The sequence below is a fragment of the Austrofundulus limnaeus genome, unplaced genomic scaffold (genome assembly GCF_001266775.1).
Source record: "Austrofundulus limnaeus strain Quisiro unplaced genomic scaffold, Austrofundulus_limnaeus-1.0 Scaffold881, whole genome shotgun sequence".
Taxonomy (NCBI): Eukaryota; Metazoa; Chordata; class Actinopteri; order Cyprinodontiformes; family Rivulidae; genus Austrofundulus; species Austrofundulus limnaeus.
The window spans coordinates 12,891-26,806 of record NW_013953283.1 but is presented as its reverse complement, the minus strand read 5'-3'; the positions used below and the strand labels follow the sequence as shown (position 1 = coordinate 26,806).

The 13,916-nt window shown below is 40.5% G+C and overlaps 2 protein-coding genes across 5 annotated transcripts in view; one reads left to right on the top strand and one right to left on the bottom strand.

The window, feature by feature from the left end:
• Positions 1-10,325, top strand: part of LOC106533086 (amyloid beta A4 protein) — a 42,630-nt gene extending 32,305 nt beyond the window's left edge. Inside the window, exons 5-18 of one of the 2 annotated variants that reach the window (XM_014029298.1) lie at positions 117-307; positions 388-599; positions 727-894; positions 3,055-3,188; positions 3,319-3,393; positions 3,584-3,742; positions 3,949-4,077; positions 4,219-4,318; positions 5,799-5,866; positions 6,538-6,676; positions 6,803-6,856; positions 8,171-8,250; positions 8,411-8,557; positions 8,642-10,325. In XM_014029298.1, coding sequence (XP_013884752.1) covers positions 117-307; positions 388-599; positions 727-894; positions 3,055-3,188; positions 3,319-3,393; positions 3,584-3,742; positions 3,949-4,077; positions 4,219-4,318; positions 5,799-5,866; positions 6,538-6,676; positions 6,803-6,856; positions 8,171-8,250; positions 8,411-8,557; positions 8,642-8,743 — 1,758 coding nt within the window. In that variant the 3' untranslated portion in view covers positions 8,744-10,325. The remainder of the gene's footprint in view (positions 1-116; positions 308-387; positions 600-726; positions 895-3,054; positions 3,189-3,318; positions 3,394-3,583; positions 3,743-3,948; positions 4,078-4,218; positions 4,319-5,798; positions 5,867-6,537; positions 6,677-6,802; positions 6,857-8,170; positions 8,251-8,410; positions 8,558-8,641) is intronic. The other variant, XM_014029299.1, reaches the window with a different exon arrangement.
• Positions 10,326-10,386: 61 nt separating this feature from the next.
• The window catches only part of gabpa (GA binding protein transcription factor subunit alpha), a 7,475-nt gene continuing 3,945 nt past the window's right edge, over positions 10,387-13,916 (bottom strand). For all 3 annotated transcript variants that reach the window (XM_014029302.1, XM_014029300.1, XM_014029301.1), the window contains exons 7-10: positions 13,606-13,662; positions 13,276-13,398; positions 12,366-12,558; positions 10,387-11,089 (exon numbers count right to left, since the gene is read on the bottom strand). In XM_014029302.1, coding sequence (XP_013884756.1) covers positions 10,867-11,089; positions 12,366-12,558; positions 13,276-13,398; positions 13,606-13,662 — 596 coding nt within the window. In that variant the 3' untranslated portion in view covers positions 10,387-10,866. The remainder of the gene's footprint in view (positions 11,090-12,365; positions 12,559-13,275; positions 13,399-13,605; positions 13,663-13,916) is intronic.

Here is a 13,916-nt window from a genome sequence, read left to right as displayed (position 1 = left end):
TAAAAGAGCAGTCAGAATTATTAAAATCTTTGAGGGGTTTTTAAGATGTTTATATGCAAGTCACTGAAGTGATAATAAATTCCTTCATTTTCTTTCTTGTTTTCTTCGTGAATTAGTCCTGTGGAGACCGTTCAATGAATCTCCATGACTACGGGATGCTGTTGCCATGTGGCATCGACCGTTTCCGAGGGGTGGAGTTTGTGTGCTGTCCAGCAGAGACGGAGCGCGTGTCAGACAACGCGGAACAGGAAGGGGAGGAGTCTGACGTCTGGTGGGGCGGAGCTGATGCAGAATACACCGACAACAGGTATCACCCGTGACACACGGTTATTTCTGATGCCACGCACACACGCGGTATCAAAAACATGGCTGCTCTCGTTTCTGCAGCATGACCCGCCCAGCAGACACAGGACCAGCCATCGCCGAGGACGACGAAGATGACGATGAAGATGACGACGCCTTTGAGAGGGACGAGAACGGAGATGGCGATGAAGACGACGATGTGATCGACGAAAGGGATAACGATGAACCAAACGCTAACATCGCCATGACCACCACTACCACMACCACCACCGAGTCRGTGGAGGAGGTCGTGCGAGGTAAAGCACTTTGATCTGTTCTCTGTTCACTCTTGGTTTTAGGCTTGTCAGTTTGAAGTTTCCAACCAGCTGCAGAGCTTCCATTTGACATTTAATGAAAATCTACTTGTTGTGCACACGACCTCAGCGGTGTGTTGGGCTCGCGCGGAGTCGGGCCCGTGTCATGCCATGCTGGAGCGTTGGTACTTCGATCCCGAGAAGGGCCGCTGCGCCCCCTTCTTATTCGGGGGCTGTGCKGGCAACAGGAATAACTTTGAGTCGGAGGAATACTGCCTCGCTGTCTGTAGCAGCTCGTGTAAGTCCCCGGACTGGAGCYAAACCCTGATGTGTCCATCTAACCAGCCTGCTTCTTGTYCTCAGGYTCCTGCTGAATGTTTAGCGTCTCATTACTTTCTGTCTCTTGTATTCTGATGCCTCTTAGAGCCCTGATAACTGTATTCAGCTGCATCCATTCTAGTCTTGTGTGRAGCATGAGAGCCTCAACATCCTCCATCCTGCCTTCACCTTATCTTTGAAATGCTATGACCTTTACATCTGTTATACAAGTCTCAAGACCAGTCGGTTTGTTCCAGCYRGTTCGGATGTYAKCAGTCCATTAAATGGATGTTATTAGTGGTTATCAGTCCCATAGAATGGCTTCAGACTGTCCCGACAGTGCCCCCTAGTGGGTTACCAGTGCCATATACGTTGGAATGCAACAAACTGCTACCATCGGAGTAATTTTCTCTAAAACTAACCTTAGTGATTTTATGCCTCATACTAACCAGATTGCATAAAAAGCCTTAGTGGTTTTCTGACTCATATTAACCAGATTGCATAAAAATCCTTAGTGGTTTTATGCCTCATAYTAACCAGATTGCATAAAAAWCCTTAGTGGTTTTATGCCTCATACTAACCAGCTGACAGTCTGAAACCATTCGATGRGACAGAGAACCCACTAGGCGGCACAGTCAGGACAGTCTGAAGCCATTCWATGGGACTGATAACGGCTAATAACGTCCATTTAATGGATGATAACATCCGAAGCGGGTGTTTTTCTCCATTTATCTTGATGAGGTTGGCAGAGAACTGTTCAGTATCTTGGTCCAGTATCTCAGCATCAGTCAGGTTGAAACTTTGTGCTCTAAAGACCGGAACATATGATCACTTTCATACAAGAAGTTTATTTTTACTACAACTAAACAGGTCATCCATGTGACAGAAAGCAAATAAAACGTATTTCAGTCTTTAGATCTGAACAACTGTTTGGAGACGATGAGTGCAGAACGTTAGGCTACTGATTTTAGTTTTTGCTTTAGAAAGGAATTAATAACATAGCACATATTTGACAAACGTGAATGGGGCCAATTTCCTCATCTAGCCTCAGGTAATTTTTTAAATTGTTTTGTATATTCTTTTCTCAAAATGTTCACCACTAGTTTTGAGCAAACAGGAATAGATGAAATATCAACTGTAGACTGTTTATTATTAACTATTGTAGGTTTTAGCCAAGCAGAATTATTATAAAGAAAAATGCAGCACACGTGTTGACTGTAATAACAAACTTATAAAACAATGTAACTATAAGCATTATAGGTGTTTAAAACAGCTGTAGGAATGAATAGTTATTCAAGAAATCCACTTGTTGAGTTTATTGTTTTGTATGACTTGCCGACAGTAAAATTTATTTAGCTAGTAATCTTATTTGTAACACGTCCATTTTGTTGGTGATATTTGAACAGATGTTTGAGTGGGAAAAAACAGACAAAACATTGTGTAAAGCCAGCAGTCCATAACAGATTCACAAAAACAAGTAGCAAACCTCAAGTCATTTCGAACAAGAAATACTAACCAATGCTTCTTGCAGCATGAAGAAAAAGAAGTGCGAATTCTGACCTTTGTGTGTCAGCATGTGTTTCTGTTGGTGAGCATCTGCATGTTTTGTTGTGTGGTTTGCAGGTCTCATGTCCGCCTCTGCAGCTGTGAATCTGTCAGTCTGTTGAATACATCTGAGTGTTTTTATGTGCATCGGAGAGGAAACTCTTCTAAAAGGTTTAACAGGTCGGTTCGTTTGTTCCCATCAGGAGAACTGCTCAGCAGGTCGGTCCACCCTGATCCTGACTCAGCTCGGTGCTTCTTATCTCCAGAATCCCACAGCGAGCACAGCTGAACGCATGGGTCCCTTATTTTAGGAAACATTTCCCTCTTTGTCCTCCGCTAACCTGTGTGTGTTTTATGATGCTTAATGTGCTCTTTTTTAAAAACACATCTCCTTTTATGTCTTAACCTCTTCTGTGTTTAACACTCGTTTATCACAGAGTTCTTTAATGTTGCCTCTGAGGGTTGCAATATGTTTGACCCACTGTTTTTTTTTTTTTTTTTTTTTTTTTTGTTATTTTCTGCATCCTTTTAACTCGTCATGCTCTTTAGCCTTTCTGGTTCAGGACATTCTGCTCTGTATTTTCTTCTCCCCCAGTACCCACTGTGGCCCCCAGCCCTCCAGACGCTGTGGATCAGTACCTCGAATCTCCAGGAGATGACAACGAACACACAGATTTCAGGAGGGCTAAAGAAAGCCTCGAGGCCAAACATCGTGAAAAGATGTCCCAGGTGTGTGGTCTTTACCTCTAAACATCTCCTTGTAACYATTGTTTTCAAGAAAATACATTTATCTTTAGCAGAGCTGAATTTGTCAGGATTGAAAGGATTTTAAAATGAAAATAATTGCATTAATGTTCAGGTGATGAGGGAGTGGGAGGAGGCAGAGAGACAATCCAAGAGTCTTTCTCGTGCTGACAAAAAAGTCGTCATCCAGGTATAGATCACCAATTTTCTTCTGTAGATAAATTATCAGTGTCATTTAACAGCTTTGTAAATGTTTTTGTATAATTATATTGTCAGTACTCTTTGGAACTGATAAAAAAAATGAACTTTTATGTTATTTTTTTGAGCAGGTTTTCCTGCTAAATGTGTATTTTCTGTTTTCCGTCTCATTRTATGTGCAGCACTTCCAGGACAAGGTGGAGGCTCTGGAGCAGGAGGCAGCAGAGGAGCGACAGCAGCTGGTGGAGACCCACATGGCCCGGGTGGAAGCTCTGCTCAACAGCCGCAGACGCCTGGCTCTAGAGAATTACCTGAGTGCTCTGCAGGCCAACCCTCCACGGGTAAAAAACAAAACAAACAAAAAAAAAAGCACACACACACACTAAAATGTGCACACATCACAGTTACTTAGTTAGACAATATTAATAATCACGTTTAAAGACAGACTGGGTGTAGAGTTGAAGAAGTGTCACACATGTGTTAACTTGTGCACGTTTTGAGGCGACTCTGGGTAAAACAAGCTCTTTAACGTTTCTGTCGCCACCAGCCCCGACAGGTGCTGAGCCTGCTGAAGAAGTATGTCCGTGCAGAACAGAAGGACAGGCAGCACACGCTGAAACACTATGAGCATGTTCGCACAGTCGATCCTAAAAAGGCTGCGCAGATCCGACCCCAGGTGCTGAAAGATTTGTTTTTTTTAAACTGAACACATAATTATGTTGCCTAGAAATAATATACTGTATGTCTTAAGCCTTTATGTTGAAACTAATTTATCAAAATTAGCATTTGGAACTGAACCTTTTTAATTGACCTTTAGGTTCTGACCCACCTTCGTGTGATTGAYGAGAGGATGAATCAGTCGTTAGGTCTGCTCTACAAGGTGCCCAGTGTGGCTTCTGACATCCAAAAACAAGTTGGTAAGTTTTCATTCATATTTTTAAAGGATTTCATGAGCTCACCCAGTGAGACAAATCCTGGCTGCTTTGAGAGAGGGGTCAGTAATCAGTGTCTTACCTGCAGCAGAAAGTGATCTAAACTTCAAAACTGTGCACAACTGTTTTCAGCATTTGGTTTTATCTCAGTGTCTCCTGAACGCCTCACTTTAGKGGTTTTTCGGGTACGTTCCAACAAGAGACCCAGAACTCGCTGTAGAGATTTTCCTAAGCCTGGAAATGCCTTAGGATCCCCCAGTTGGAGCTGGACCTGTTGCTTCTGTAACTCARTGACAGATAAACAGCAGAAGATGGAGATATTCTTGAACCCTAAAACAAGCAATATAAATTATGCAGCTGTCTGAATACATCAGGGAAGTTTTAATGTTTAAATATAAAGAATTGAGTCAAAATTTTAAAGGTTAATCAATAAATGTGTACGATTGTCAAAGTGGTAAAAGCCTATGTTGTGTTCTGCAGAGGAAATAGTGATAAMGTTAACAGTTCTCTAATGGTAAATGGCTTGAACTTATATAGCACCTTATCAAGTCCACTTGGACCCCAAGGCGCTTTACACTTCAGATATTCACCCATGCATGCACTGATGGTGGTAAGCTACATTGTAGCCCCAGCTACCCTGGGGCACACTGACAGAGGCGGGGCTGCCATGCACCGGCGCCACCAGTTTTCTGAGAATTAACCATTTGATAGACATTGAAGAAAGTGATCAGGCAGGAAAGTATTGAAAGGTGACTCTGTTAGGATGTTCTTGAGARATGTGAGTTGTCTTCATGTTACAAATAACACCCCACACATGTTCAGTTTCCTCTCACTAATGAAAAAAAAAAAAGATTTACTCCAAAATTTTTAATAACTTCAAGACTATATGAGTTAGCCTTCAGCTGAATTCAACTATAGAAAATTCTTTTTTTATTCTTGAAAATAGTATTAAAACTGTGGTGTATATGAGTAATTCCTGTAGATGAATTCATGCCAGGCTGACGTAGAAGCCTTTCAGTCAGCTGGCACAAAAAGACATCTGGGTGAGAAAGTAGTGTACGTCCGCTCAGACCAATCACTCAAGACTGCAGCGTCTTGAGTGATTGTGTCARGAAGTTACAGAAAAAGTGATGACTCAGACGCCATGTCAGGGAGAAAATATCTGGAAGAGTTTTAGATGCATTCCAGCATGTTTGGAAATACCCTTCTTCATGCTGAAATCATATCAGTTTTTGGTCTATTTCTGCTTTTTGAAAGAACCAATCTTGTGAAGAATGTTTACACCATGTTTGAAGGTCACCTTAAAAACACACACAAATTCTTACACTCAAGCTGCCTTCATTAAGCAGGAGTGTGTGAGGCTGTTACCTGGTGTGCTGATTTTCTGTCCTCTCACTCACTCCCACCATATTTCTGCTCCCCGTTCATCATCATGCAGTTCTCACTTTATCCCTTTTCTTCATAGCAATTATCGTGCAGCGTGTTCAGTCCGAGCTGTCTCAGCAAGTCTCCTCCCTGCAGAGCGACGGGCGGGTGAGTCAAGCTGCTCCCACACACACATATATAAATACCTCTGAATGACACTTGAAGCAAAGTCACGATGCGCACAGAAACTTAGATGCTGACGTGGTTGGAAGTGGTCCATTTATTGGCAAAGGAGTTGCAGTAARGAATTTAAAAAAAAGCATGATATGTTACAGATGGAAGCTCTTAGGAGGTCAGAATTAGGAAAAATCCAATATACATGTGGAAAACAACTTTTAGGTGAGATATAAAAATGAGATAATTTTGAACGATTTCAAACTTTTTTCCATGTTTTTTGTGACGTGTCTTTGTTACTCAACCATGGTGGGAAATAAATMTGTTGCAGGGAAAAAAGATTTAAAATGGAAACAGATGTTGTAAGCTTGTGCACCTTTTGATTTATTTGCAGYCTTCAGTTTTTTTTAGAAAGGACTTTTTCAGCAGATCACGCCTTGATTTGGGAATATTTACTCACGATTTCTTACCAAAGTGCTCAACATCTGTCAGATTGTGAGGGCATCTGTTGGGCTCAACCCTTAGTATTTTAAATTCAAAGGTCTTCAGGTTTAAACGGACTGTTTACTGTGGAGTTTAATCTCAGATTATCAGTGTTTCCTTCTTTTATGAGTGGATACCCATCAGGATTCAGGATGTCCTGAATAAAAGTACTCTGTTTGCAGGTGGACGGCAGGGTGAGCTATGGGAACGACGCTCTGATGCCCGATCAGACCTACAGCTCGGCTCCTTTGGATCCTGGTCTGGATGGACTGGGCTTCATTCACCCAGAGAGCTTCAACCAGCCAAACACAGAGAACCATGGTAACACACACTTCTGACACTAGAACACAGTTTTATCTTTTCTAATATCTATTAACTCAACTAGACTGGTCATTGCTTTTTATACTGTACATTCGTTTTCATTAATTTTATTCCTGTTTTCTGTAGTTGAGCCTGTTGATGCTCGGCCTAATCCAGACAGAGGGCTCCCAACACGACCTGGTATGAGTCTGTGCTACTAATCAGATCTCACTTTGAAACAGCATTGTTTTCAAGTTTGCTGTAGTTTGAGTGGTTTAGAGTTTAATAGKTAGAAATAAGTAAGTAAAGTTTTATTTATAAAGCGCCTTTCACAGAAATATATTCACAAGGGGCTGTACAATCATTCAATCATATAAAAATGGTGAAAAGAATAAAATGAAACAGATAAACATAATTACACATAAGCAACAAAAATTGAACATCAACTCAAGAATTAATTTCTAAAATTGTAAATCAAACACAAGATCACTGCAGGTCAAAACATACAGTAATACACAAAAACATAWTGAATGCGGGAGAGTAAATATGACGTAAGTTCAATAGTAAAGAAAACAAAGATTAGCGAAGCATTCACAATGGAGGTAGGCTGGTAGTAATAGTGAAATTCTTAGCTAACCGCTTGAGAGAAAAAGTGATCTTTTAGGAGTGTCTTGAAAGAGACAATGTTATTAWTGGAGCGCAGATTAAAACGGAGTTCATTCCATGATAAGACTGTAAGTGTCGACCTTTTGGTAATGCTCACTCTAAGGATCTCTCCACTTTGTTCTCATTTAACATTTTCCAATAGCTGTTTGATAGATTGTTGCTTTATTTTGTATAAGATACTTATGGTCATAACTTTACTAGTTCTTCTGTCACTACCATCAATTATAGTTTCACTTTTTCCCAAATTCAGAGATTTGTCTAACTGCAGATTTGTCTTTCTTTTTTGCCACACGTGACAGATAATTCAACTTTATTTGGCTTCAAAGACTCTGCTTTAAGTTAAAAMGGACACTATTTGCAATAAAGCCTTTGGTAGACACTAGTATTTGTATTTAAACAGTCCAAACTACCAGTTTAGTATGACTAAATGATTATATTATTCACTGTGTTGTGTACGCCTATGATTCCCAAACATTTCAGAGGCAGACACAACTACAACTGTTCACACAAATGATAATTATTACATAAATGTGAACTGACTTCTCAAACAACCTCATCAACCACAGGATGTTTTTAAGGCAACTGTTTTTCTATTGTCTTATTTAAAGTAAAAATAATCTACAAATGTTTTAAAATGAATTTGATTTGTAAATTTGGGGACCACSCATGTCCTCCATCACAACAAATATGGCATCGACATGCAACATCATGTGTGAACACGTGTAAACAACTTTCCCCGTAAAACTTCTAAAAACAGTAATCCAGTTAGTGTTTTTGTTTTTATTAGGATTTATCATGCCATCATGCTGTCACAGCATGTTTCACCACCTGATTTGTTTGCTTGCTCAGTTTCTGCCCTGAAGCCAGAGGTTCGAATGGAGACTGAAGAAAGGCAGAGTGCAGGATATGAAGTTTACCATCAGAAACTGGTACAGTTCAGAGTTCATGACTGCTTAAATAACTCAGTTAATATTGAATTTTTTATTTGAAAATCATTTTTTGTCATTAATACAAGTTTATTTCTAATATTGTATAACACAGCAACACAGTTCTTCAGTTGTTAATAGCTTTGTTTTTAATTAATGAAAGGTCTTTTTCGCTGAGGACGTTGGCTCTAACAAGGGAGCCATTATTGGGCTAATGGTTGGGGGAGTTGTCATCGCCACCATCATTGTGATCACTTTGGTGATGCTGAGGAAGAAGCAGTACACCTCCATTCATCACGGTGTAATTGAGGTAAAAAATGTAAATTATTATGCAGCCTTGTGTTCGTTTCTGTAAAATGTTTATTTTACGAACTTTTTCCTCCGGTGTTTGAAGGTGGACGCTGCGGTGACGCCAGAGGAGCGCCACCTGGCCAAGATGCAACAGAACGGCTACGAGAATCCCACCTACAAATTCTTTGAGCAGATGCAGAACTAAAAAAAAAAACTGCTTCCCAATATTTCCCTTCCTGGTCCATCCCCACACCCCCCAGCACTTAGACTTTTCAGTTTCTCACCTTGTTCACAGAGAAGTAAGGCTGTGAGGCATTATTGCAGAGGCTGATTTTCATCTTTCACTTTAAAGAAATAATAAATCTTTGCATGTTTCAGTCAAACGTTTGGGCCAAAGGAAACTGAAATGGAACAAAAACTTTTATCCCCTTTTTATTTTCTCTTTGCTTGATTGTACAGATCTAAAGTACCCCATTAACTGGTTAGACAAGGGTGCCCTGATCTACCTGCACGTTATCAGCCAATCACAGGTGTTTGTACTGGAACAACCCATTTGTTTATACGAAACAAACAAACAAAAAAAAACACTCAACAGCTCTAAACTGACCAGGGTGCGGGTTCTCAGAGCTCCTCACTGCACGACTGAAGGGTTTTAAGTATGTTTTACAGAAAAGAAGAAAAAAGAAAAAAAAAGATTAAAATATATATTATACTCAATCAAAATATATCAAAACTGGAAATATTTAATGTTTTTTTATGTGTAATACATTAAGACAGAGATTAGCTGTAAGTTAATGTAGTGCATGGTAATATTGATGACTGAAAATTATCCTGTATGTGGAGGATGGATGAAGGGGGTCCTTTCCTCTCCTTTAGATATTTTAGCAGGATTGTATATTTCTTTGTGTCTTCTTTGTGATCTTGTGATATGAAGAAGAAAAAAAAAGGATTTAGAATCTGTTCTGCTTTGTGGTTGCACAGATTTGGCTTTAATTGACTCTGTTCTGCTCATCTCCATGCTTCACTGTTGTGTTAGCTGCATGGGCTCAACGCTCTCGGATGTAAAATACGAAGCGCGCTAGAATCCGAAAGGAAGATGATTGTGTTGCTGTTTGCGTTCTATGCACTCATTTTTGAAGTCTTGATTATGATCACCAAATATGAACGTTATTTCGATGCCAACTGTCTCTGCACTTTTTATTAGGATCAAAATTGAGCTTTAGATATTTTATTTAGGACAGCGTATGCTGAATTTATCGCTCTGTTGTCTTGGTTGTAAATATTTGGTTGATGGTCTTTTTTTTCTATTTCTGCTGCTTTCATTTCCTGTTCATCCTTTAGCTTTATCGCAACAAAGCAGGAGTCAAATTAACGGGCCTAGAGTTGTTTTTCCAAATGGCTCACCTACATTCCCTCACTAAATGTCACACATTCTATTTTTCTACATTTGCCGTGTAAACATGTACAGTGCTTCTGTTTAAGGTTAATGTTTCTTTGCCTGCATATTTGTCCTTTAGTCTATTAGCCTTCAAAAGGCAACAAGTGACCCTATGACTTCAGTAGACACGTTCAACTCTAATACTTAAACATTGAATGTGACATGCGTAATCTGCATTCTCAAAATACAACACATATCACCTCAATAAGTGTACAGACACCAACTGAAGCTCTTAATCAGGTGAATGTTGAAAATGTTTTTCCCCTGTGTGTAGTTTGATGAAATATTTGCTTAGAGCTTTCTACACTCGACATACCGTAAATAAATAAAGTTTGAATGTACATATTAATGTCTGGTTGGTTTCTTTTTCTTCACGAGGCTTGATTAAATTTCCACGTCACACAAAGCTGTTTAGAAAATGCTTGTCACTTTATTTCCCCCTAGTGGACAAAAAAAAGGTCCAGCAATTTAGGAAATGGACACCAAATAAAAATACAAAAACGGGTCCTTTTTTTTTCTTTAGAAATGGAAAATATGAAAATACACTTGTCCATGTGGCTATCAAAAACACAAAGTAACGGTATTTACAGTGGAAAAGATCCTAAACTACAGACGACACCAAGCTCTTAACTGGGTTTTCGGTCACGCTCAAGCATTCATCGTGAAAATGACAACCTGTAATCGTAAAGACGTTCTCACWCCCTGCGCTCCTGCTGGGTCCAGTTAAAGAAAGCTAAAAATTATATCTGCCTCAGTTTAACTTGGATAAAACTGGGAAGACGACAGTAAAGCACTTTGCCCACGTTGACCAGGGGTGGTTTCTGACTTCAGGTGGGAGTGGTGCACCACACTTTCCTCATGGCGGCTGCAGAGCGTGAATATGCCCTCCTTCAGCTGTCCTTCTCCAGCGTGGTGGTGGTCAGGGTCACTGTGGTGATGGGCTGAGAGAGGCCATGCATCTGCAAGCGAGTCATCTTCTTCTGCTCGCACTCGGCCACCAGGCTGTTGAGCTCGGCTGCACTGTAGCCAATCAGAGTCCTCAGGTCACACACAAACTTGTAGACGAAGCGCTTGCCCTGCACCTTGCTGATCATGTCACCATCATAGTAATACCTACAAGAAAATCAGAACGGTGTATTACTGAGTCACACGACACATTTTTGGTAACGGAGTGAAGGATTTTAGCCTTTCATTGAAACCCTGWATCTTTAAAACTAGCAGCAAAATACAAACCTTCACCTTGCATGTTAAATGTTTAAACAAAGATCTTAGGCAATCTGTAAGCACTCTGAGTGTACGACAGGGACAACTCTCAGCTACTACCATGCCAAATTCTAGCTTAAGATCTGTAATTGACTGAGTTATAGCTATTTTTTGTTTGCTAAGGTAAATTATGTGGCAGCCATCTTTAATCCGGTTGACACCAAAACGTAATCAGCTGTAAATGCTGATTCAGCAACTACTTTCTCAAGCCTGGTTTCCACCAAACGTGTCTTCAGCAGCAAAACTGCTCCTGCCGCATRCTTTTGGCTGCTTGTCAACAGATGTCCGTTCATACCGAATGCGTCTGAAGACGCGCAATGGGAGGAGTGTCTGTTTGTTTTCCGGTCTGTTGATGATTGAAATAAAGATAAAAYAAATAAAAWGGCTTTGCCTTTATTTWCTAAAGAGCAAGTGAACGTTGCACACAGCAGATAATTAATTCACCAGATAAGAGGCGCTCTAACCTGTGAGCTTTTTTTTTTCCAGACCGGGACCAGACTAGAGGAGAGGGAGGAGGGTCTTGTTTTTTTTCGGTCTGTCTTTAATCATGGGTGAAATAAAGATAAAATAAATAAAATGGCTTTGTTTTATTTACTATAGAGCAAGAGAACATTGCGCACACCAGATAATTAATTCACCAGAGGCGGTTTAGTTTCGCCACTCCAGGAGCTGCGAGCTGAGGGACTTTTTTTTTTGTCCCGAGCTCAACGGGCTGCTGTCTCTTCACATCGGTGCTGATATCTCCAGCCAGAACATCAACTGCAGACGGTCGATTTCCGCTAAAAACGCTCCTGTCCGTCTGTGTCGGGTTCATGAAACCGTCACGCGAAAAAAATATTCTCTCCCGATTGGTTGCTGCTGTGCATCAAGCAGCCAAAGTTCAATTTGTTGAACTCCAGCAGCCGCTGCTTTGGACAGGATTTATTCAACTGTTAATACAAAACTGTGCGCTCACTTTTGTGACATTTTATTAGGCTATTAGCAGCCCCTGACATATCAGTATGAACCTACGTGTTCTAATTTAACTTGTGGTCTTCCCTAAATTAACAAAAGTTTTATAACACTGAGTTACTGGAGTCCTGATGTTTAAAACAAATAAAGTATGAAAATATGAGAMGAAACCAACCTCAGGGCTCGGCTGAGCTTCTCGTAGTTCATCGTTGGTTTGTTCTTACGTTGACCCCATTTCTGTGCCACGAGCTCCGGCTGGTTSAGTTTGAACTCTCCCTCTTCACCGACCCAGGAGATGCAGTCTCGTGCATCTTTGTCTGTCAGGAGCTCCAACAGGAACTGCCACAACTGGATCTGACCATTGTTACCTGCCACCACACAAACAGGATGTAACCGTCCAAATGTTTTTACAGGGTATCTGAGGGTTTTAGCCAGTCAAATTTAAAGATGGCCTATTATGGGGTCCTTGAACAAGTTAGAGCATATCTGTGGGCTTCACAAAACATGTTCATTTGATTTAATTCACAAAATTAATTACTTCGCCAGCGGTTCTGATTCTGCTCACAAACAGCAGGACACGCCCTTCTTTGCTTTAATTGGCTAAAACTGTGACTCTGCTTCTTTTTATGTCATGTCTTTTTCCAGAATGTTCAGTTTCTCCTCTCCTAAGCAAAACATGTACMATAGGTTGCCTTCAGGTCCAGGCCTCCCTTGAAAAAGAAATCTAAGATCTCAACAGGACTTGCCTGGTTATAAGAACAGTGAATAAAAGAACGGTGAATAATAACTAAATTTTTATTGGTTGAAAGCAACGTCCGTTAACCGACAACACAAGTTGTTTTTTCCCCTCATCCTACTATCAGGAAATGCGTTGCAGAGACGGCCGAGGGAGATGGAGAACTTTAATCGCTTCTTTTCGACAAAATTTTAAACCTTTGAGTAAGAAATTTAAAACCAACTTGCGCATTTTTTTTATTAATTCAAAACCTTTTAAGGACTTAATTTTAGATATGTGAATTTAAGCCTATTTAAGGACCCGCGGACAAACTGTTTTAACTGAGCAGCTCAGAGCTTGTGTGTGCTACCTGTGCGGTTTCCAGGTGAACTGCGCTCTTCTCCTGATATGCGTGGTGTCCTGGCACCACGGTTCTGTTTCAGCACCTTTATTGCTGTAGGTGTGCTCACTTGTGCTGGAATTATCTGCACAGCTGGGGAGACAGAGGAAACCAGTCAGATGTGTGCAGGTTTACAGCCAACAGAGTCAAAACAGCAGCAGGTTGGAGTTCTCTTTATAAATATATTTTGTTGGTGTGAATGAAGAGCTGTTAATAAATTTGCAAAGAAAAGCTGTGAAAGCCTCACAAAACATCAAATCCAGTTTGTAGCTAAGAATTTTAAAAGACGTTAACACTTACGTTGATCAATGGTGACAGTGGCGTCCCCTCCAGACTGATCCTGGCTGGCCAACACATCTGAGAAAAAACAAAAACACAAAGAATACCTTATAAGACCTTTGAATGAAATAAAGTCTATCTGTGTATTTAGGCCTGTCGCGATAGTCAATAAATCAGTTAATTGCACGATAAGTTATTTTGAGATCGGTAAAAAAAATGAGGACGATAAGTTTCATTTTCCTGCTTGTTGGTTTACTTCGTCTCTCTCCCTCTCTGTGCTCAGCTGACTCCTCCCCTCCTGTTTTCTGTGTCGGGAGGAGTGAACTCTCGCG